General features: G+C 39.7%; 1 protein-coding gene across 4 annotated transcripts in view; it reads left to right on the forward strand.

Annotated features, from left to right (window-relative positions):
* The window catches only part of ARMC8 (armadillo repeat containing 8), a 150767-nt gene that overhangs the window by 98223 nt on the left and 26759 nt on the right, over window positions 1–25785 (forward strand). For all 4 annotated transcript variants that reach the window (XM_006846611.1, XM_006846610.1, XM_006846612.1 and 1 more), the window contains 6 exons: window positions 7807–7889; window positions 8203–8284; window positions 14218–14304; window positions 16804–16896; window positions 19600–19749; window positions 20855–20950. In XM_006846611.1, coding sequence (XP_006846674.1) covers window positions 7807–7889; window positions 8203–8284; window positions 14218–14304; window positions 16804–16896; window positions 19600–19749; window positions 20855–20950 — 591 coding nt within the window. The remainder of the gene's footprint in view (window positions 1–7806; window positions 7890–8202; window positions 8285–14217; window positions 14305–16803; window positions 16897–19599; window positions 19750–20854; window positions 20951–25785) is intronic.

Raw genomic sequence — 25785 nt, forward strand, 5'->3', positions numbered from 1 at the left:
AGGTAGAGTCACTGTGAGTCTGAACCGGCACTTAACCACAACAACCTTTTCTTAAGCCCCTTTGGCACAGTGATTTAAGTGTGCAGCTACTAATCAAAAGAGTGGTAGTTTCAATTCACCAGCTGTCCTGCTCCAGAGAGAAGACCTGGCAATATGTTCCTATAAAGATGTCAGCTTAGAAGATTCTAGGGCCCGTTCTACGCTGTCCCCTGTAGGTTCACTGTGAGTCAGAATCAACTCAGTGACACACAACAACAATAATCTGTTATAATTTCTTGCAAGGGGAGGGGACTAGCCTTTGGTAAAACAAAAACAACAACAAAAAACTGCCCTTTACTAAGAAAATATTTACTACAGGTAAATGTCAGAAAATCTTATATTGGAAACAGTGGCAGAGATATTATGTTGACTGGATTGTGGTTGAGAAAACCTACAGTTCTTATCCAGAATAGGTAGGATTGTGACTTGAAACCAGAATTTAATTAGAATTCCATTTACTTCGAATTTGCTGAAGTTAGATCCAGATTCTAGAATGGAGGTCAGATTGTAAGGGAATTGAAAAGTCACTGAAACTCACTCTTGTACTTTAAACCGCTTTTCTTGGCCTATTCTTTCTCACCTTTGGCACTTGTGGTTCCCAGCCAAAGCGAAAACACAAATACATACTCTATCTATCTATCTATCTATCTATCTATCTATCTATCTATCTATCTATCTATATATCTTTAGCTTTCTAATGATGAATTCTCTTGCCTAGTTGTTAAGTGCTGAGGAGCAGCTGGCAAGCTTGAACTGCCGACCTTGCAGTGCAAACCAACTTTGCCATCCAGTGCATTAATCCGCAGTGCCACACCAGGATGCCTGCCTAGTAAAGTATACTAATTTTTTTTTTTTTTTGCCCATGAATACTTCCCCACAGCACTGATAACTATTTAAAGTTTTCTTCTTTGCCAGTTTTCAAAGTCAGATCTCAGTTTTTTAAGGCTAAGCAAAACCTCATTCATACAGTACAATGAGTGGAAAAGACCCCACACTAGTAGAAAGAAAACTGAGGGAGCCCCAGCTCTGTTAAAATTGGTCTAGTGTATATTTAGTTTTTTTAGATTGTTTGCTACCCCTAAGGCTATGTAGACGGATGCAGTGAGAGAATTGGTTTTCCATCTGAACAAGTTCGGAATTGAGCCCTATAGTTACCCTTACCTAATTCATGGAAAACCATGTACTACTTTTTGTTTTATAGTTTGGTGGTGGGTTGCTTTAATAAAGGTGAAATGATAGTAGGATATACTCCTTGTGAATATTAGGTGGCCAAGCATTCCCATGATGTACATGACATCATGTCCTTTAGTTAAGTATTCTGTGGCAAAATCATGGTCCCTTCTTAAAACCCGAGGAAGAATTTGACTATCCGTCTTTTAAGACTAAATGTCTCCCCAGGTCTCTGCTGATTCTACTTTCTCTACCTGGATAAGCTGGTTATGCATGCTTATCTTGTTCTAGTATCTCCCTTCTTTCCTCATAACCCCTCTCTTACTGCCTCATCCCTAAATCCTTTCCAAGGCTTCTGACTGTGCTGACATCACACTTTGTGTTCATAGTGCTCATTTCCTTACAAAAACAGTTACTCGGGAGTCGAGGCCTTAAATAGGTGACTCTTGGTAGAAGAGACTCAGTAGTGTGCCATGGAGCACATCTACATTAACACTTGGAATCTCTGTTGTAGATTGATTTTCCTTCTCGGGACTGCTCTTGTCTTTTCTGTGCTGTGTCCAACTTGTCTGTGCAGGCTCTACTACTTTAACTAGACTTTCTGGATTTGATACCTTACCCACTGAGATCTTAGATGACTGCTTCTTCTGACTTATAGAGCTAGATTCCAGATCATTACTTTTTTTGACCAGATCTGTCTTATTACCCATAATTTATTAGAACCGTTTACATAAGCTCTTTTGGAAATAAATTGTATTTGCCTGACCATTCATTGTACATATTAACATAAATGATTAATGCTAAGCAAAGGCCATTTGCCACCCACGCCCTTGACCCCAAGCCAAACTGCCCTGAATTGTCTGAGAAATTTGGTCACAGCACTAAAAACCTGTCTGGTTTCAGGTTCTACAACTTTTGCTATAAATGGACATATGATTTGAACAGTTGAGTGGACATTGTCAAAAGCCTTAGGTAAAGTTTCTGGTATCTGGACAATGCTTTTTCCTGAGCCATGCTGAAAGAATAGTTGGGTATGGGTTTTTTGAAGACCATATTTCTGATTCTTCTACCTCTTAGTAGTTTCTTGACGAAAAGATGGTTCATGACCTGGCCACAACTAAATGATAGGTCCAGTAGAGCTCAAGGAAAATTACACATTGCCTTATAACCCAAAGCAGCCATCATCTGGTTATCATTCCCTAGTGTGTCATGAACCTCTGCCTTCGGATTCTTTAGGTTCTACATTTTCCCCATGGCCTTTCTGGCTGACTGTCCACAGGTCATGTGGGTCTCCAGTCTCAGTGACTCAGCTTTTAGATCTGTTTAAATAGATCCTCCTTAAGGTGCTCTGGTAGCTGCAAATCTTATGGTCAGTAGTTCAAAACTACCAGCTGCTCCGCGGGAGAAAGATGAGGCTTTCTGCTCCCGTAAAGATTTACAGCCTCGGAAACCCTGTACAAGGTCACCATGATTCGGAAGCGACTCCACAGCACTTAACGACAACAACTACCCCTGCAAGAGCTGCGGTCTCAGAGACTACCAACAGAAGGGTGCACAGCACTTGGTCTGTCAACTTAGTTTTACTTGGTCATTTTAAGAAACAGCAGGTTTTTTTTTTTTTTTTTTAATATGATTTAACTATGTAATTAACTTTGCAGCCCAGGCTTCTAGAAGAGTAAGAGTGCAAGATGGCTTCCTCCACGCTTACAGATTCCATCCTGTACCAGTACCCCTCCTGCCAAACACAGTTTCTGTTCCACGGAGAACACTGTCCCTTTTCTAGCAGATCCAATAAAAGTATGCCACAAAGCTGATCTAACAGACAATACCATATGGCATATTTGCTAGTTGTGGTTGAGAAATCTTTAACAAAAATCATGAGGCATAGCAACTTCCACCCCCACTTGGTGTTACTCTTAATCCTGGGAAGACCTAAGTTAGTAACGTGTAACCTCCATCGTGCCAAGGCTCTGGAGCATGGGTTTAGTGTCCTTGAAAGGCACTATGGTGAATACTTTTTACTGCTCCTGGCTTCCTAGCCCTAGGCCTGAAAAGCTATCTGATGCCATTAGATTTTCATATGGGTCACTTGTGGTAGTAGCGTCCTGGCTTCCAAGTCCTTCCCTGCTGACCCCTCAAATCTTTCTTTGGATTCTATTTCAAACCTTTCTCTTTAATTACATTTTTATCCTCATTTTGATCAGTACTCACTGTAGTGGTGGTGGTGGTGGTGGTGTGCCATGGAGTTGGGACCGACTAATAGTATGACCATGTATAGGATTTCCGAGGCATTAAATCTTTACAGGAGCAGAAAGCCTCATATTTCTCCCATGGAGCAGCTGGTAGTTTAGAACACTGACCTTGTAGTTAGCAGCCCAACTCATAACTCACTACACTGCCAGAACTCTTGTACTCACTTCAATGTCCCTTTTATCCCTGCACAGATGATCTCGATCCCCTCCAGACTGCAAAACCTTGGTTAGGCCATGTTGCTCCTTCACATGACCCCTCAGGAAAACCCTTTTGGATTGGAATCCTCTGTCCACATTCTGATTTTGCATCATTTTTATCCTCTTGCACCCACCCTAATATCTTGATGGGCAACATGGGTCAGACTATCAAGTAGTATGCTTTCGAAAATATGAGCAGGGTTGCTGACATTTCTGCTTATTAACAAGTTCATTTACAAATCCAGGCCTCCTACTGCAGTCTTTCTGAAAGACTAAGAGGGATCAACTTGCCTGAAGGGAAGATACCACCAGATGATCATAGTGTCTTCAGACCCGAGGAAAGGTTTATCAGCTGCCTCAAAGCTATACTCCATAGTGTCTTCAGACCCGAGGAAAGGTTTATCAGCTGCCTCAAAGCTATACTACATTGTAGCTCCCCCAGAAAATGTAGAAGGAAACATGAAGCTATCATCTAATGTTACAGTGATTAGACATTGCACAGTTACTGTCCTCCAGCCTGAATCTGAAAATTCTTTGAGAAGGTCATGAATGGATACTTTTCCTTTGTAGATAGATACTTACTTGGACCTCGTGGCTCCTATCATTCCTAAGGTGTTCTTGCTGTGTGCTGCCCTAGAACCAAGCAGTGTATATTCACCATCCAGTTCATTTAAATTTGGTGGAAACATTCACCATTGCAGCTTCATGTTTTAAAAATTAAACCTAGCATTCAGTCGGTGTTCAGACACTTGCTGAATAAATGAATGCAGGCCTGAGAATACATAGGCCTATAGCTGTGTCTGATTTGCCCTTCCTTGCCATCTCCTTGATTTTGATCTAATTAGATCTGTGCCATCTCCAGTCTCTTCTAACATACATGTATTCCCTATTGTTGTTGTTTCTAAGTGCTGTGGAGTTGAGTCTGACCCATGGCAACCCTGTATAGGATTTCCAAGGAGCAGCTAGTGAGCTTGAACCACCAACCTTGCAGTTCAAATGACTTTGCAGTCTGACGCTTTAATCCACAGCGCCACACCAGTGTTCCATGTTACTTCTGAATAACTTGATAATTTTGCCCAGACAAATTCAGGTTTTGTTCACCTTCAGATTGCCAAGGATTGGAGGTAAAATAGCCACTGTAACAGCTCCTCCTTGTACTGAAGGCCTGGGGAGGTAAAGGCAGTTGCTCAGGACTATAGCAAACATACTCCACCGTGTTCCAGGCCTCTACTTTATCTCTTCTCCATTCACCTTTCTAATCCTCTCTCTAGGCTCTCTCATTAACAGTCTTCTAGTTTACAGTGCTCTGCAGTCTGGATTTCAGCTCATCTTGAAGCTTATAAAATTTTCTGGCCCATCGCTAGTATAGAATTAGGGTTTGTCATAATGTTAAGCAGTGCTGGCATGGCGCTATAGGATACACACTAGACTGCTAACCGAAAGATAAGCAGTTCACAAACACCATTGGCTCCTTGGAAACCCTCTTCAGGATTGCTGTGAGTCAGAACTGACTAGATGGCACCTAACGACAATAACAAAAATGCAATTTCACAGGATTCCTGGTAGTTCAGTGGGCTAAGCATTGGACTGACCGTTAACTGAAAGGTTAATGGTTTGAACCCTCCAGTTCCTCCACAAGAGAAAGATGTGGTAGTCTGTCCCCCTAAAGATTTACAGCTTAAGAAACTATGTGGAGCAGTACTTCTCTGATCTACGGCATCTCTGTGACTTGAAGTTAGCTTGATAACATTGGGTTTCAGCAGTTTCAGGCATATTGTGGCATTGCTATAGTGAGATACACTGTATTAAATACCTGTGCAATTGATGCACCAATGCTGTCCCTTAGTAAGCTTATATATCTGGTTGTATATGGCCAGTAGGCATTATCCAGAGTCATCTTTCAGTATTTATTTGTGGCCAAGCTTTCCAAGTATTGGAGCCGTATTTGATAGCATTTTTCATTTTTTCTCTGAAAATAATCATGCGTCCTTCCCTCCCCGTGTAATAATATAACTACACTCAGTACAGACAGTGGTTTTTCCCAAGTTACTACTCTTCATTCCTAAGTAAAAATAATTCCCCAAGTACCAGGAGCTGTCAGGCATCAGCATCTAGCCCCTCCAGGGCCTGAGACACTTACTTGCCTCAGGTTTTAGTTGTCTTCTCATTTTGAAGGTTCTGATTTGGTTTTGTCTGTTTTAAGAAGAAGGACTAATGCTTAGATGAAGTAACCTGTAGCCAGCCAGTCTTTGATGGTTGCTGTAGCAAAAAATTGGAGAACTTGGCAAATACTTTACCCCCAAGGAAACAGTAATAAAATCCTAATTAGTGAATGGAGTGACAGTAGTGATTGTTGTTAAGTGCTGTTGAGTAGGTTCTGACCCATAGAGACTCCGTATACGGTTTCTGAGGAGCAGCTGATGAGTTTGAACCACCGACTTAGCTCAAACCAACCTTGTGGTTTAAACCCACCTTGCAGTCCAGTGCATTAGCCCACAGTGCCATACCAGGACTTTTGACAATGGTGATAGAATTAATATAAGGTATAGTGCAAAGTCACTGGATTTGGATGCTCAAGGAAGAAGACTTGGAGTCACAGTTAACACATGTAGTGCCTAGGTGCCTTGGAGAATGGCAATATCAGTAGTAAAGATGTTGTTGTTAAGTGCTGTCGAGTTGGTTCCAACCCATAGCCACCCTGTATAAGGTTTCTGAGGAGCAGCTGGTGATTTTGAATTGCTGACCTTGAGGGTCAAACCAACTTTGCAAACCAGCATATTAGCACACAGTGCCTGAAGGGAAGATAGACAATGAAAAGAACAAGTTTTTTGGGGAAAAGATAAACTCAGTGTGGGACACAAAGAGTTAGAAGTTCCAATGACTATGTAGTTAGTGTTGACTTGTTTAGTGTCCTGGTGTGGTGCTGTGGATTGATGTGCTAGACTGCAGAGTTGGTTTGGACTGCAAGGTTGACAGTTCAAACTCACCAGCCGCTCCTTGGAAACCCTATACAGGGTTGCTATGGGTTGGAACCTACTTGATGGCACTTAATAACAAATCAGTTGTAATTCGAAGCTACCCTGTCTAGGGATTTTGAGGAGTTTGGATCATTGATGCTGCAGTTAGCAGTACAGAGCTCATACAGCAGTACCACACCAGTTTACTTTGTTGTTAAGTGCTGTCGAGTCCTTTACAACTCAGCAACCCAATGTAGGGTTTGAACTGCCAACCTTGCTGTTCAAACTGACCTTACAGTCCAGTGCTTTATCCTACAGCATCCCTAGACAGTTGGAAACATGGAGGTGGGAATTAGGAAAGAGCTCCGGGATAGAATTATCCATAGGAAGCTGGTTTTGAAGGCATGTTGTCAAGTTATTGAGTAAATTATGATCAGAGCCTTGGGACACGTTCCCATTGAAGGAACAAAGAGGAAAGAGGATTGTGGTTTGAAGAGATGAACTAAGGTTTGGATATTTCAGTCTTTTAAATTGGCATGGAAAGTGGGGCAGATTGAAGGAAAGGATTCAGTGGGTGGGCTAAGGAGAGATGGAAGAAAAATGTGTGAGGACGTAGTTGATGGGTCAAGGTGGAGGGGCCTGAGCTTGTGGTACACAACTTCATTGTAGCAGAAGTGAAGAAAAAGAAGAGAAGTGAAAGTCTGGAGGCCTTTTTAATAAGAGGGAAGTTGCAACAACTTGTATCGCAGGAATGAAGCAATGTCCTGGCAAAGATGAGGTGGGCACAGAGGGGCTGAGGTTGTACGGGAGGTGGGAAGAATTTACAGTCAGCACTCTGGAAGGAGTGTGCAGAGTAGGAGATCATCTATACCTTTTACTATTCCTCAAGACTGTGTTATGCAGCATCTCTGCAGTATTTATACCATTTAATTGCTGTTTTAGATGTCTTAAAAAATAAAAAGCGTAGCCTGCTCCCTTGGCCTGTCATTCAGCCAGGCGGGTCCTTAGTGGGGCAGACCTACCTTTCTGTTGAGCGGCCTGCCCCCACTGCAACATCATTACTCCAGAGGTAAAATCTCTTATCAAAAACAACATTAAACATTCAGGGAATGTTAACATACTTGCATTACAAGCAGTGAAATCTGTCATCTTCGTGTTGTTATTTATGCAGCATTAACCTTTTTCTCCAGATCATTGAGACTGAAAATATGATGGACCGAATTGTGACTGGCTTGTCAGAGTCTAGTGTCAAGGTGCGGTTAGCTGCCGTCAGGTATGAGCTTTAAATGGTCTGAATAAAAATTCCTTGCCATGTCTTTAACCCGTTTCCTTTCCGGACCTTCACCAAGTAAGCTCCAAATCCGAACGTTACTTGAAAGTACGCTCAGGTGAATTTTCATACAGTAACATTATTTAACCAAGAGCCTAAGCCTCAAAAGCCCACGAGTTGTTAAGAAGTAATGAAATTAACAATCTCTGTGGATAGACTTGAAGTGTACATTAGTCATGTGAAATGCCAAACAGTTTGTATTTCAAAAGTAAAAGCATCAGCTTATGGAGAAGCTAATTTTTATTATTCTTTGTAGGTGTTTGCACAGTTTATCCAGATCTGTGCAGCAGCTTCGAACCAGTTTCCAGGATCATGCCGTATGGAAACCTTTAATGAAGGTAAGAAGAAAGACCAAGTAACACCTATAATCATAGAGCCTTTCCTAAGTGGATATGGCTGAGAGCACTCACTGGGTCTAGGAGTGTGTCTCATTGCTCTACAAAGCATTCTGAACACATTTCCTCCTAAAGTCTGATATTCTAGGCATACACAAACTATAGAATGTTTCTGAAGTCAGCATCTCATGTGTGAGATCTCCTTTTATAAGTGAAGTTTTAGCTTCTCATCTCCCTTGTGCATCTCTTACTACATTTTAGACTATGTCCAGAGTTGTCGTAATTTTTAGTTATTTATAGGGAAGGAATCAGCCATTTACGAGTATAACCTATTCTTAAGTCTTTGGGCATTTCTTGGTAACTTTTGTAAACAGCTGTGCTTAGTTTTAGTTACTTCCTGTTTCTGTGATCCAAAAACATCTTTTGGAAGCTCAAGTCTTCTTCTGGAGGGCACCCCTTACCCCCAGAAAATGTTTTAGGTCAAATAAAATCTGAATTAGGACTTAGAGTATGCATCAGGTTGCTGTTAATAATGTTATCACCTGGTATATCATACAGAAATAGAGGTAAACTTGGTCTCCGGTCCTTTTTTTTTCAAGTGGCTATACAGCTTGCGTTTAATTAATCATATTTTTGCCTGCTTTTGTCATTCATTTTGTTTTGAATACCTACTATGTGCTAAGCAAGGTCTTGAAGTACAGTGAGACTACCAAAAATATTGTACTACAGAGCTGTTAACTTCAGCGTAAATTGTCAGACGAGAGCATGAGTCATCCACCAACTCATAGAGACCCCCAGTGCACAAAGGAAGAAAACACCGCATGGGCCAGTGCCATACCCATGGTTAGTTGTGGATTCGATCAGTGTGATCCATAGCATATTCACTGGATGATTTTTGGAAGCCTTTTCCTAGTCCACGTTATTCAGGAGGCTTCCCTGAAACCTGTTCTGTATCACGTTGTTGTGTGCCGTGGAGTCGGTTCCGACTCATAGCGACCTTGTACAGGGTTTCCGAGGCTGTAAATCTTTACGGGAGCAGAAAGCCTCATCTTTCTCCCACAGAACAGCTGGTAGTTTCGAACTGTTGACCTTGTGGATTGTAGCCCGATTCGTAACCGCTATGCTACCAGAACTCCTTGTTCTGTATCATAAGAACACATAAGTCTCCACTGACAGACGTGTGGAGGCTGCACTTGAGGTGCGTTGCTGGGAAGCAAACTCGGGTCTCCTGCAGGGAAGATGAGAGAATTCGACAACTGAGTCACAAGTGTCCCCCTAGGTTAGAGTATTGTTAGGTGCCATCGAGTTGGTTCTGGTTCATAGCTACTTTATGTACAACAGAATGAAACACTGCCTGGTCCTGCGCCATCCTCACAAGTGTTGTTATGTTTGAGCCCATTGTTGTAGCCATTGTGCCGGTCCATATCATTGAGTGTATTACTCTTTTTCACCGACCCTAAGCATGATGTCCTTGTCTAGGAACTTGTCCCAAAGCTCGTAAGATGAAGTCTCACCATCCTTAATTTCTAACGAGCGCTCTGGCCATACTACTACAAGGACGTGCTAAAGCTGGGACATACGATATGACAGAAGGATTTCAGTCAGGAAGAATATGAAGTAGGCTTCGAAAGCAAAAGGAAGGCAGGAGGAGGAACAATTGCATGGTGTATGTAGGAAACAGGATGCTTTGGTAACTACAGCAGAGAGTTGGGATATAGTGATGGTAAAGGACCCCGTGAAGACCAGAGACCTCTAGGAACTAAAATGCTGAGAGCAGTTGATCTCTGAGAGTTCGTGGTCTGTGTGTTAAAGGTCCTGGAGTAAGGCGGTAGGCAGTGAGGGGCAAATTGTGACCCCTGGGAATAGTTCAGTGCAATGAATGACAGAATTAGGTGTATGATTCAGGAGCTGTCAGGGTGGTACCAAGGTTTCTAGCCAAAAAGTCAAGACAAGTCCTTGTGAAAGTTACTTGGAGAGTACAAGTTTCTTTAGTTTCTTCCCTTCCCAAGAGGCCTGCCTCAGCAGCTCATGACGTCCAAGTTGACCCATCTCCAGACATTGTCAGACCTCCTGAAGTTTCACTGTCTTTCACCACATTTGACATATGTCCGCTCTTCTGAACATTCTCCATTCCCTTCACTTTAGTACTCTTGCTGTTTAGCTGAACAAAGCCAGGTATCTTTTTGAGATTCTTTTTCCTGAGCTCCATTAAGAGCCTCGAATCTAAGGAAAGTGATTTACCCATCTCCGCACTTTCCAGCTACAGCGTCGTTACCTTTTCAAATCCACAATCCTGTGTCCAAAACCCTTTGGGCCAGATTTGCCATTGCTGGATTATTCAAAGTTCGCTTCCGTTGTTTTTGTTTTTGTTTTTGTTTTTACTATTTTGCTATACTTCTTGTTCTTAAATTACACCTTTCTTTTCATGGCAGTTTGATTTTGATTTAGTCTTCCTAGTCCTGATTTTTTTTTTTTTTTTTAGTGCTCTCTTGTTTCCTGAGAAATAACTAGTGTTTCATTAGGAGTCATTTTCTTTTATTTCTCAGCTCAGACTATCACACAAATCAGAGATGGAGCAACACTTGGTTTCTAACTAGTCCTACCTTGGGAAAAGGTCTGGCAAACAATCTAGAAATGTTTTGTGTCCTTGGATAAATGTGACATTCTGTTGCACCTTTTTAAAGTAGGATTAAGGGTCTGGAGTAACCTGTGTCACCTAGGATACACTTAACTTCCTCAGAACAGAGGCTATTGACCAACACATTGAGTTGACCCCTTTTACTTCACCTTGTTTTTAGCTGTTGGGAAACAAACCACAGGATGAGTGGATGCTTGGTTTTAATTTAAAAATTTGTGATGGTTTTTTGTTCCTCTCTTGATAAAATTAAAATTGGTCATCACGTTGCCATCTGAATTTATATCAGACACTATACTCAGTGAATGTTTTTAAGAAATTTGTCTTTGAATGTTATCTAATTTGTAAATGAAACTTAATAAAAGCAGTTTTTAATCTTTTAAAACAATTAATATTCTAAAGAGAATAATGTGAACCAAAGCAATTATTTTATGTTTTCTAGCTGTTAACAGCCACTCACTTATATTAACCAATGATTCTGAGTAGTATGATTTTGGGAAATATTTCTTCCTCTTATTCAGCCCAAACATATTTTGAGCACACATCCAGTGTAGTACCTTGAGTCACATCAGGCCAGGATGAATTAGACCTCAAAAATTTTAAGTTTAATATAAGTGGAGAGAGACATTGCTTCCAATACAAAGATATGAATGGTGTGGACGGTGATAAGGGTCCTAAAAGAAATTTCAAACAGAGGAGGCTAGGATGACTTCTGACTGGAAGGATTTTGGGGGATGCATCCAGAATGGGATGGCATTAAAGCATGGATAGGAGGTACACCCGCAGAGATGTCGGAAGACCGTGGCAAAGCAAAAGAAGATTTAACAGAGTCTTAGGAGTTTGTGGCAGATCCAGAGATTAGTATATGTAGTATATATAATTTGATATTTATCAACTAGCTAACAATTCACCTAGGGTACACTTAGGTTCCTCATTAAGTTCCTCTTCCTTTAGAAGAACTAAAACAAAATCTTAGGAGCGTTGCCTTCGTTTTGTAATTCTTCCTATTTTTAACTTAGGAACTTCAGAATTGGTTTAGCTGAACAAAGTAGATAATGTATTTAATGTGCTACAATTTTTTGTGATGATTCATTTCCAATTTATGTAACAGAGTTCCTAGGACTCCTTTTGGAATAATAATCCTGAGTCTGATCTGAGGTTTTGTTGAAGTGATTATTGCATATAAGTGGTAGTATTTATGAAGGCTTCTCATTTCGGATCTGGAAGAGTGGGTTCTGAAAGGAGTACACCCATTCATCACTAGTCCACATGACCAGTATCTAAGGATCAGGCCATTATCTGAAACTTAACATTATGCAAAAATGAAGGATGATCACAAGATGGGGGATCACTACATCATTACTTAACTGCCAAATCACTGACAGTCATGGCCCCGCTTAACCCTCACAGCCAGCATGGCTTGAACCTCCGACTTTGGTGTTACTGCCAGATACATGTCGTTAATGCACAAAATAGTTGGATAGATTTTGCACTGTTGTCATAAATGTAAAGTGTCAGCAACAAGATGACCCTAAGTGAGGAGGTGTAGAGACATGTACACATCATACGTGCTGAGCTCAGTGCAAACCCATTTCAGATAGTTCACTGTGTACCTTATATGAGCCTGACATTTTGCTTGATACCAACTATGGTATTAATTATAATTTTTAATCCCTTTTGCCTAGACATTACTATATGCCGGTTACTATTCTAATATCTTTTCACATATGAATTTTGGTAACTCACAACTGTATGAAGTATACTCACTCCTCACTTATCAGCATATTAGAGTCTAAAGATCAGACCAGGTCACTGTACGAAATTGGCATTGTGTGAGGATGTGAGAGTTGAGGGCCGTACCTCATCTTCTGCCCTGGTGTTTTCCTCCCCTCACAACTGTTGCTTGCTGCCCATCAGGCATCCCCAGCACTTCTTGGGATATACGTGGTATGGCAGGTCCCCCTCTATGTCTTTCCCACCACCATGCAGCCCATGGAGATTGGGGATAGTGGTGATAGAGATCAGATGTTGCCACCCACTGCATATTCCAAGTGGGTACCCCATTCATCCTCCATCTGCCCTGGTCCTGCAGCTGTGTGTGGCCTCTAGCCCTCTCCCCATTTCCCAACCTCTTCCCACTGATCTCCCCAGCACCTTCGGTCCCTCATCTGGCTTCCCCTGACTGTCTGCAACCTTGAGTTGTCCTGCTGTTGCTCAACACTGTCCGTGATCAAACTCAGACATCACCATGGAGAAGGTCACAGGGCCTCTGGCATGTTATTTCAGGTGGCCTGCAGAGGGCACCTTGGGCTCGACCTGGGCCCCATGTGGAGCCCAGCGCATCAGAGGCGTCACTGAGAGTTCTTTTCAGCATTGTCATAAATGTGAAATTTTGAATAACAAGGTAGTCAGTTAGTTAGGAGTAAGTGTAGTTAACTGTTATTCCCACTTGGCATGTGAGGAATTCACATACTATTTGGTGGTTGAGAGGTTAAGTGCTAAGCTGCAAACTGAAGGGTCAGTAGTTTGAACCCACCAGTTACTCTGTGGGAGAAAGATAATGGCAGTCTATATCCATAAAGACTTTTAGTCTTGAAACCCTATGGAGCAGTGTAGTATCTTTATGAGTCAGAATGTGACTCATTAGCAATAGGTTTAATATTTTGGTTACTTAGTAGTTAAACTAGAATTTGAACACTTGTCCTGTGCTCTTAACTTCCATGCTGTGTGGCTTCCCTTATTATTCAACACACACCTTTTAATCCCTGAATCATCTTATTAGGGAAGTTTTGTTTTCCTCAGTTTACAGAGAAAGAAGTGAAGTCTTAGAGCGGTTAGTGAAGGATTTAGAACTGGAATTAGAGCTGTGTGATTTCAAGTCTTGAGAACCTGTGCCCCATTGTCCCCCTATGCAGTAACTTGATCCCCATGTACTCCTGTTTAAACAAGCCCTTCTAGAAACATATTCGAAAGTCTCAGGCTCTAACGGCAATTCTGTATTTCATAAGTGGTCTGATGTGACCACTTTTCACGTAGAGCACCTCCTGACCAACCCCAGCTGTGTGTCTCTCTTCTTGTTCCTGCTGTAGTTTCCCATCTGGAAGTGGACTGCAGCTTCTCCAGCAAAATAGATGTGAGAGCCCTACTCAGTCATAAAGCACTTGGTCAAGTGGGTCTTTCCTAACCACCTCCAATAGGAGAAATCAGATCGAAAGATAGATTGTTGTTGTTCTCATTGATTCTTATGGTCTCACCTCCATGGTTCCAAACCATTAATAGTATCCGTTTTTTAATTCCATAGGTTTTACAAAATGCACCCGATGAAATCCTAGTAGTAGCATCCTCCATGCTATGTAATCTGCTTCTTGAATTTTCTCCAAGCAAAGAGGTTAGTATTGATTTTGCCCAGTCCAGGTAGAGATTAGTCAGACAATTTTCACAGTAGGTGGCACTGAACCTTTTGATTTGGGTTTTTAAACAAATTCTGAATTGATTTCTTTTTTCTTAAAAAATTAAATCGCACATATTTTAAATACAGCTATCATTCCTTCTATCTAGTATATTTATTTCAGCATAATTAAAAGGCATTACAAATTATATAGCCAGTCTAAACTACCTGAAATTGAAAAAATAATTGTATAAATAATAGACTATTTTCAAACTATATTTACTGAAGACTAAATCTTATAAACCAGGATTATAAGTCACTTTAAGGAATATAATTGCTGATGATGAAAAATACTTTTTTTTAATGCTAATGGTAGTTGTTTGGGGAGGGATTAATTGTTAGGATATATTTCCTTTTTCTCTTCACTTTATAAATTATTGAAAAATAGATTACTTTTTAAGTAGGGAAAACTGAAACTTGAAGGGGACAATCTTATACAGTTAGTTTTATCATGTTATGTGTCTCTAGTTTGTCTGACTGTGAACTGAGGTTTAGACACTTTAATGTGTAGGAGTAAATTGAGTAGTTCCAATTTGTTGATTTTATTTTCTGCATTATAATACCTGCAGACTTCTGGTTGGTAATTAGGAACGCACTAGTCACAATGGAGTCCTGTTATGGAGCTGTAGGTTAATGCACTGGACTGTAAGGTCGGTTTGAACCACAAGGTGTTGGGGGTTCAGGCTCACCAGTTGCTCATCGGAAACCCTATACAGGGTCACTATGAGTCAGAACCGACTCGACGGCACTTAACAACAAAAAATCACAGAGTAGCAGATCAAAGACAGTTAGTTATTAACAAGCAGAAATCTTGAAACGAGAAGAAAGACTGGTAGTTATTCTGCAGGAAGAAAGTGGTGAGTTAGGATGTCAGAGCCTCTGCCTGTTCTCTCTGCCCTGGTCGTGGGGTCTTAGCCTGATGATGGTCTGATTGCAGCCAGGGCCACACCATTAGTCAGCCTGAAGAGCCTTTTGGATAGTTCACAAGTTCTTTCAGTTCTTCCTTCAGAATGTTCAGAATCTGGTTAGGAAATAAGATGAATAAACTCAGAGGAATTCATCTGAGGGACAACTGTCTGGTGATAGCATTGGTTTTCATACTGAAAGCAAACCAGATGGATCCTGAAGTGGAAGGGGGAGAACTACATAACATTATTGGGCCATTTGACAAAATTGGAATATCAGCTGTAAATTGGATACAAGTATTATTTTGAATGTTAACGTTTATGAATTTGGTAATGCACTGTGGGTTATCTAAGATAATATCCTTGATTTTAGGAAATGGACACTAAAATAATAAAAATAGAGAAGATTGGTGTATGTAGTCTACTTTCAAATGGATCAGAAAAGATAAATACTATGGGCATGCATGCATTGAACAAAAGATACTGAATGATCAAGCAGTATAGCAAAATGTTATAAATTAGTGAATCTGGGAAGATATATAGGAGTTCCTTGTATTATTTTTGCTACTCTTCTGTATGCTTAAAATTATTTCCAAGCACATTTTGTACAAGTAGAGAAATGTGTAGTCCCACTTGGAAATGTCATCTTGAGAGGTATGTAGGTCTGAATTGCTAAAGAGACCTCTAGAACCCTTTGACGGATAACCTGTAAGGATTCTTCAGTAATGATAAATTTTAGTCCCCTAAATTTGATTGTTTTAGCTATTTCCAAGTATCATAAATCGCGTCCTGGTGTGGTGCTTTGGGTTAATGCGCCAGACTGCAAAGCCATTTGAACTGCAAGATCAGCAGTTCAAGTTCACCAACTGCACCTTGGTCACTATGAGTTGAAATTGACTCTGCGGCACTTAACAACAACAAAGTATCATAAATAAAGTGTTCAGGTTTAGGCATGTGTTTCAGGTGGTATGACTATAAAGGTACAAAACTGTTTTGCTTACATAAAAGTAATTGTGAAGGATGAAAAATCTGCACCATGTTTGGAATAAGATAAGATGATAACTTGGAAGGAGGATGATTTGGATATATAAGTTCCATTACATTTCCTAATGAAACCAGCCACATTGCCTCATGGTCACATCTGTGAACGATACATGTATACACAGAGCAGGAAGTGACAGAGTCTCAGGGGATGGAGAGAATGAAATAGTAGATCCTGAGATCATAAGTGTATATGTGGCATGTACAGAGAATTAGGATGCCTCCTAGACATGAGTTAATATCCCAAAGCCTCCAGGACTGAAAGGAAGGAAATGCAAGAGATTATTAGTTTTGTTTTGATATATTTTTTAAGAGAATAACTGCCCTTTCCTTTTCAAGGTTGTTTTGTGGCTACATCATTCCTTGTTTTGTGTAAGAAGCTTTGAATTGGGGCAAGAGTAGGGAAGAAATCATAGGCAGAGTGTCAACATCTGTACTCATTGAATTCACAAGCCTGACTTTAAAGCCGTGTTCTTTTCCTTTTCAATCACAGCCGATTTTAGAATCAGGAGCCGTAGAGCTACTTTGTGGATTAACCCAGAGTGAAAATCCTGCTTTACGGGTGAACGGAATTTGGGCTTTAATGGTACGTTTTACTTTTTTATATATGTTACCATTTACAAAAAAGACTAGAGCTATTATAAATGATAGAACTAAAGAATGTGTTATTTGAAATGTCTTGAAGTTGCTTTTTCTTTTTAAAATGTCTTGCTGTTTTAACCCGATATTCTAATGAACTTATCTGTTCAACATTCGAAATCTTCTGTAAGCAAGTTATCTGACCTCGTGTGCCTCCATTCTCTTACGTATTGTTAAGAAAACTTGAACAAGTGTCAAAATTTGACTTACTAAATTTTGGGAAAATAATTTTTCCTCATCATGAATATATACTGTATAGGGTTCTCCTGGTGTGGTGCTACAGGTGTAGTGCTAACTGCAAGGTTGGTGGTTCAGATCCTCCAACCACTCCTCAGAAACCCTATGCCAGGTCATTATGAGTTGGAACTGACTCAATGTCACACAACAACATCATCAACTTTACATGCTTCTGGATGGTACCTAACAGGTTGGTGGTTTGAAACCTCCCAGAGGTGCTTTGGTGACCTGCTTCCAAAAGATTATAGCTTTGAAAACCCTGTGGAATGTTCTGTTCTGCACACATGGGTTGCCATGAGTCAAGAATCAGCTTACCAATAATTAGCAACAACAGTCTTCTCTGCAATTCTTGAAGTTCAAAGTTCATCAGCTAACCTTTCAGTTGGTGGTTTAAATCCACCCTGGGATAGCCCTGGCAGTCTACTTTGGAAAACTCTGTGGATCCCAGTTCTCTGACACACGTGGAGTCACCATGAGGTGGAGTCAGTGAAATGGCAGCTGCTTTGTGCATTTTAGTATTTTTTTTAAATCTGCTTTATAAAGCAATTTAATGTCTCTTTTGTTCTGCATGACCGCTTTATGAAATAGAATATTCGTATAGTATTTCGTATGTGAGTAAGCCAAGATACAGATTGATTTAATAACTTGCCTAAGGTAACAGAACTGGTGCCTAAATGTTGCCTAACTTCTTAACAGCTTCTGTTTAAATAATGTATAATAATCTAGATTATAAAGTTATATAACTAATGTTAGGAGACTTAGTTTTAAAAAATATTGAAATGGAAAATGACACCATCCTACATGGATTCTTTAAAAACATGATTATAGTAGTTACATTTTAATGAGCATGTACTGCATGCCAGCCGTAGTGTTTGTATGAGTATTTGTAATTTCTACTTCTTACTTTTTTATATTTTACTTCAAGTTATATTTGTATATATCAATCTTATAAACGGGAAACTGGGATCCAGAAAGGTTAAATGATTTGCCCATGGCCTCGCAGTTACTGAGTTATAGAAGTAGGTTTTAAACTTTTCCCCAAACCCATACTCTTCTCCCTTGTACCATGCTCTACTTAATACTTTTTTTTGAAACTTTGAGTTTGAAATAATCATCTAAGAAAGCACTGAATCCAGTTTCACACTTATTTCTCTCCTTAATTTTGCACTAGTTTCTAATACTTCTTTGTCTTGAAACTCTGCCAGGACTTGACTATTTTTACTTCACTTTTTACCTTGCCTTTTTTTCAATCTCTTTCTCAGGCGACATTCCTCCACATTTCAGCTCCCAGTTTTCAATTCCCTTTATACTACCATTGTCCGGGATTTCATTTACTTTCATAGTTTCATCCTCCTGTAAAGCTCCCTAAAGAGCATTCTTCGAATATATATTATCAGATGAACTTCCCCTGTTTCCCTCTTCCATCTCTTAAACTATGGGACTTCTTTTGAGGGCTCCCTGATATATACAAATTTAATATTAAAAATTGAATTTATCATCGAATTCCTTAAATTCAGACTATTTTATTCTCATCAGTTTTAATTTCACCAGCTACGGTGCTCTCTGCAGAATATAAAACCTTGGTGTCATCTTTGGGATCCACACCAGTACTCTTTATGCTCTCCCATGCTGCTTTGCATCATTAGATAACTTGATTGTTCATATGTCTTAACTCCTTAACTAAAATGTAAGTTCCTGGAGGATAAGAACCACATATTATAAGAAGTCTCTAGTTTATACCAGATTTTATACCAGAAGTTGACTTGTGAATTGTTATTTGGAATTTGCTGTTTTTCTTTTCTTCAGGAATGTTATAATGTCTTCGGGTTAAGCTAGACTAATCCATAATGTATCCAGAATGGAGGAAAACGAACAGACTAGCAACTGGCCAGCTGACATTGCTTATAGCTCAGAAGTACCTCTGACCCCAGGGAGAGCTTTTGAGTGATATGACCCAGCCATATCAAGGCCTAACATAGCATGCATAGTATTGTGAAGCCATAGCTATTTTAATGTGGGTAAAGCTAACAACATCTCAGAATGCATGGCACAGTCTAGTTGTGTTAATAGTCATTTTGATTTGAAAATTCACAGAAGACAACTTGATAATTACAACAGTATTGTACATAATTGCATTTTGTGTTTATTTGCGAAATCTGAAAGCACTCAAATGCCCACATCAGAAAGCAGTGATATTATTATATTATATCCTGCCTCATAGGTTTATCTAAGAGTGACATTTATATTCCTCATGATAGAATAGGTGATTTATTAACAGGAATCATGAAAATATTGTGACTTAGTCTTGAGGATTGCCTGCAGATCCTGTTCTACTTTGCAAATAAAGTTAATAAAATATAATTTAATAAAGCAGATATAGCCATGATACTTGCAACTTCTTTAATCCTTTCAGAATATGGCATTTCAGGCTGAACAAAAAATAAAAGCTGATATTTTACGAAGCTTGAGTACTGAACAGCTATTCCGGTTATTATCCGATTCTGATTTGAATGTACTGATGAAGACATTGGGACTTCTTAGAAATCTTCTCTCTACTCGTCCAGTAAGTAAAATCACCTAGGCTTCCAGATTTAGTGCTGGGATCACAATGCAAGGGTCCCTAGATGACACAGACAGTAAGCATTCAACTACTACGTGAAAGGTTGATGGTGTGAGCCCCTTTGAGAGGTACCTCAAAAGATATCTGTTTTCAGAAGGCAGCCTTGAAAACTATCCGGCGCAGTTCTCTGCTTACATAGGACTGCCGTGAGTCAGAATTAACTTGGTTATAACTAATAACAGCAACATGCGTTATAAAACATCGTAGTTGTGCTCTGTTCCCATCAGCATCTGCCCATGAGTTGTGGGTTCATTCCAATGCTGCTCTTCCCCAAAAAGTGAGGTGGTGATTTCTGTCTAGACCTGTCACTTTCACGGGTGTTCTGGGAGCTGTTTCTCCATACCTGCACTGCCTGTCCTCTCTCCCTTGCCTCTCAGCAGTGCTGCATGTGTGCCTGCCTGATTTTGTTACTATACCTTTACCTGGGTTGCTGGCCAGGTTGGGTTTAATCATTTATCTCTTGGGCCTCTGCTTCTTTGTCTTTGTAAATCCCACTCAGTACCATTCCCTAGGGCTCTGTCCTCACAGCCCATATATCAAAATTGACCTCTGAGGATGTCAGTGTGGAGAATGGTGGGCATAGGTCAGAAGTTGAAGGGTACTTCTCTAATGGTCCCTGAGCATCAGTGGCCTCACTTTGTGCCTCAAAAGGAGTTTTTTGAATACACTTGTACCCCAGGTAACGTTAGCTAATCTACCTCATATTTGCTAAGTCTCTGGCTACCCCCTCCCCATCCATTTGTTTATGCTCCTTTTTCCTTTAATATCTTTGGGCTTGAGGACCCCTGGTGATTGAAATTCTGCATTCTCTAAGGCCAAATCTGTGTTATTTTCATCTTCAAGTTGTCAGAAATATACATGTAATTGAAGGCAAAAGGCAGCTTCAAAATATACTAATGTCCTTTGGCATCTATGTATATATGTTATGGTGCTCTGCATGAAGCAGTTTTGTATTGGATTGTTTAACTTTTGGAAGCCTTCTTTTCTTTCCTGTGGTCTTTTTCTTTGTGTCCCAGATAATAATTGAGGATTTCCTATTGTTTTACAGCATATAGATAAAATAATGAGTACTCATGGAAAGCAAATTATGCAAGCCGTCACCCTTATTCTGGAAGGGGAACATAACATAGAGGTCAAAGAGCAGGTATGTGTTCCTTTTTGTTGGAGAGTATCTTCTGAATGTGAATGCAAAGACAGATTTTAGTTCAGAGTCTCCTGAAAGACTCCAGTCTACATATAAGCAGGCAGGGTGCTGAGATGGGAGGTGCTCTAGAGACAGGAAGACAGATCACAGAAGTGAGGACATGAGTTCCTCCACCATTCATTCCTCCACCATTTATTCCTCCTCCCCCGACTCCTCCTGGGATAGAGGAGATGTGGCCAGAGTCTAAGTTATGCCCTCTATGTGACACTCTATACATACTTCCCCTGTCCCTACTGGAGCAGCCACCTTCTCCAGGATTTACAGTCTCTGGCTTTTGCTACCACATGTTCTGAACTCAAATTCATCTAGTTTCCTGATAATATCTTATCTTGGAGACATTTTTTAGTTGGTTGGTTGGTTTCAATCTTGCACATCTTTTCGTCATTCTCACCCCATATGCCTACTTTCCATTGAATTTTAAATCATTAGGATCAGTTTAGACTCCTAGTGTGGTACTCTGGCATCAGCGCTGGACTGGCAGTTCAAACCCACCAGCTGCTCCTTGGAAATCCTACACAGAGTTGCTGGGAATCAGAACTGACTCAATGGCACTTAACAATAATAAGGACAAATTTAGAGCAGGCATGAAAGTACAGAGGCTGTGCATTGATCAGGGTATAGTTTGGTAATTACCTTTTCTTATATTTTCTGGGATGTATTGTAGGATCTTTAATGTAGTCCATATTTCACTTTGCCATAAAAATAAAGGTCACCTGCAATCTTAAAATTTTAACGTAGTATCTAAGATACAGGCAATATTGGATTCCTGCTTTAGATGTTGAGTACATGGATATGTTCACCTTGAAAGTTCATTTGAACTCTACATTCAGGAATAATCTTACCCAAATTCATCAAGTAGAGTCTACCTGCAAGGCCCAAGCCCTTCACTCTCTATGTTCCTGAATTAGAGTAATTCACTGGGCTTAAGAAGAGCAGTCCAAGAGGTAAGAATGGTAAGGCACAGGAGCTGTGATTGAACTCAGGAGCAAAAGAGGTGATAGATTTGACATAGTAGTTTCAAGATGAATTTTTAGGTGGTGTTTAAAAAAAAAAAAACTAGTAAACATCTCTGTTTTGAAAAATAATAATTTAATAGAGAAAACAAGTATAATCTCATAGACATCACTGAAACTGGGTTGAATGAGATCAGTTACTGGAACAGGACAGTGATGATGACACTTTCTTCAAAGGAAACAATTCTACTTAGGAGAGATACATGTGTCTTTTGTCTATAAAGAGAATTTACTTAGATACAGTACCACTAACTTGAAAGGGAGGTAAAGCAGAAACTCAAGGCAAGACCTAGATGCGGACAAAAGAAGAGACCAGCACTTTAGTAGAATAAAAATAATATTCTCTCATGCAGATTACTGAGATGGTCCAGAGGGAAGGCTTAAACTATCTGATTGTCAGCTGGAAGTTTGTTTCTTTTCTGAAGCATATGATCAATTAAAGGATTTACACCCTCGGAAACCCTGTACAGGGTCGCTATGGGTCGGAACCGACTCGACGGCACTTAACAACAACAACAACATAGTTGATATACATTAAGCTGCATATGTTAAAAGTATATAATTTGATGGGTTTTATTTTTATATATACATGTACATCTATAAAACTATCACCCCAATCAAGATAGTGAATATACCCATCCCTGCCTTTACATCAGGAGCAATCCCAAGACAGTTAACTCTTATTTTTTGCTATACAACTCTGTACTAGGATTCCTGCCAAGTATAATATGACAAGAAAAGGAGATATATGTATAGATAGATACTACAGGAAGAGATAAAACTATTCCCATGTAACTTGAATGTCTGTGTAGAAAATGCCAGGGAATCATCAGAAATGCTTCTAGAACTGTTGAGTTTAACAAGGTCACAGAATTAAAACAAATTAATTATATAAGCAGTGAACAATTGGGAACTGAAATTTTAAAACCATTTTCAGTGGCTCTGAAAAACCCCCAAAAACTCTGTATTAAGTCATAAAATTTGTTCAGGATCTACAAAACACTGACAAATCCAAGACCTAAATAAATGGAGATATACAAGGGTAAGTCAAAAAGTCATACAGAAAAATATCAAAAAATCATAGGCAAAAATATAAAAATGTGAAACTATTAGATCTTGCCATATCTAAGTCTAGGCACTTGTGAAGCCAGTGTTTCCATCTCTGTAACCCTTCCATGGAGTCCTGGTATGGTGGTGTAGAATAAGCACTGGACTGTTAACCACAAGGTCTGTTGTTCAAACCCACCAGCCACTCCTTGGGAACTCAATACAGTGTTGCTATGAGTGGAAACCAACACAGCAGCACTTACCACCACCAACATGAACCCTTCCCTGAAGAATTCTGTATTGTTCAATTGACACTACATCAAAATGGCAGTTTGGGCATCCTTAGAAAACTCAAATCATGTTTCTTTTCATTGTTCCTTGAGTTTGAAGAACAAAAAGATATCAGAAGGAGTAAGAGCAGACCTGTGATGGTGGATGGGAAATGCTTGTAGAATAACACTTAACTACCCTCAGAGAATGAGCAGGTGCATTGTCATGATGGAAAACCAATTCTCTGAGCAACTTTCCTGACTTTTTTCTCACCATTGTAGTTTTCAATTGTCTTAGAACTTCTTCCTATAAGCCACTGAGTGCTTTGAGAAAATATCGTTACCCCTTGGGAATCTCATAAAACAGTTGCCATAACCGTCTGAGCTGACATCTCTGCCGTGTATGTAAGTGATGCAGCAGATCACATTGGAGAACCCACTGTATTAATTGGGCCGTGGTTTCTGGAGTGTATTAGGAAATCTAACGCTCATCCCTGGTTATGATTCATTCCATGAAATTGTCTTGATTAGCTTCAATATTGCTTAGAAGACTGATGGAAAGATCAGCTCTTTGAGTTAGCTGAACTTCATGTAGTACTTTTGTCAGCAATCGAGCTGAAAGCTTGTGGAGTTTGAGATATTTGCTTAAAACTGAAAATACCAAACCATATGATATAGATCATCCCACCTTCAGCTATTGCATCAGTGATAATATTGTGGTCTTCCTTCGCCAGTTTCTGAACCGCAGCCTCATTTTCTTCATTTGTCAAGATTGACAGTCTTTTTTCACTTGGCTCATCTTTGAGGTCTTTCTGATCTTCCTTAAAATGTTTAAAATGCTTAATCCGTCTATAAACTTGTTTTATATGAGGAGCATTCCAGTAAACATTTTGCAAGACTTAATGATTTGGGAAAATACCCACTCAAGTTTTGTTTAAATTTGATATAGCTCTGAACTCAAAATCATCCCCTCCCACCTCCAGCATGGTACAAGTATTCTTATTTTCTAAGCCACCCTAACAAGATTAAGACACATGATTACTGAGAGAACTTATCTCTACCCATCGTCTGATCAAAGAGACTTGTTTGAACACATTTGGTCTAAAATAAACCCATTCATGTATGAATTGGAACCCTAGTAGCAATACTTGTTGACTGATCCATATATACCATATATTACGATGTCCCATCTTCCAAAATTGACTTACAGATTGAACACATTTCTATTGAAAAATTCCATTACAATTTTTATATGTTTTTTTTTTTTTTTTTTTTTGGTAAATTCACATTTTTTTGTAAATCTTTGATGGTGGTGGTTATGTGCTGTGGAGCCGATTCTGACTCATAGCGACCCTGCATAGGGTTTCCAAGGCCGTAAGTAAGTCTGTCTTACTTTTGTCAGATTTATTTAATCAAGTAGAGTGTGCTGTTAGCTAAAGGATAGATACATGTGGATCCATGAAACACAGACTAAAGAGTAACAGAAATAGAAACATACAAATCTGGCCAATTGATTAATTGTGGAGAAAGTATAGGTGACAGACAAGCATATGAAAGGTTGTGCAGCATCATTAGTCATTAGAAAAATGCAAATAAAAGCCACAATGATACGCTATATGCATATCTTAGATTGCCTAAAATTAAAGCCTACAGACATAAAAATTGACATCACAAATGCTAGCAAGAATGCAGAGCAACTGGTGGGAACTGAAAAATGATTCAGCCACTTTGGAAACAGTTGCTTATGAGATTAAATACACGTACCATACAACTCAGTAATCATAAGTGTTATCGAGTCGGCTCCAACTTGTAGTGACCATGAATAGGGTTTCCGAGGAGCGACTGTGAATTTGAACTGCTGCTTTTGTGGTTAGCAGCCCAGTACTTATCCTATAATGTCACACCAGGACTCCTCTAGGTATTTACTCATGTAAAATGATTACCTTTATTCACACATAAATCTGTATGCAAATGTTTATAACAGCTTTATTTTTAATCATCAAAAGCTAGTGACAAAGCAAATGCCTTTATTCAGTGGGGTCTGAATAAACTATGATACATCCATATAATGGAGTACTACTAATCAGTAATAAAAAGGGACAAACTGTTGATACACACAGCAACATGGATGAATCTCAATTGAATTGTATGGCACTGTAAGATAAAGCACTGAACCACAAGGTCAGTTTGAACCATAAGGTTGGTGTTTAAACTTGCCAGTTGCTCCTAAGCAGGGTCACTGTGAATCAGAATCGATTTAATGACACTTAACAACAACAGCAACACTAAAGAAAAAACAGAAACAGGGATAGAATAGGCCAGAGCTTTCCAGGACTTGAGGATGCAATGAGGATTTGACTATAAAGGAAGGTTGTTGTTGTTAAGTGCTGTCGAATCAGTTCTGACCCATAGCGACCCTGTACAGGGTTTCCAAGGGTGTAAATCT

The sequence above is a fragment of the Chrysochloris asiatica genome, unplaced genomic scaffold (assembly GCF_000296735.1).
Source record: "Chrysochloris asiatica unplaced genomic scaffold, ChrAsi1.0 scaffold00028, whole genome shotgun sequence".
NCBI classification, from domain to species: domain Eukaryota; kingdom Metazoa; phylum Chordata; class Mammalia; order Afrosoricida; family Chrysochloridae; genus Chrysochloris; species Chrysochloris asiatica.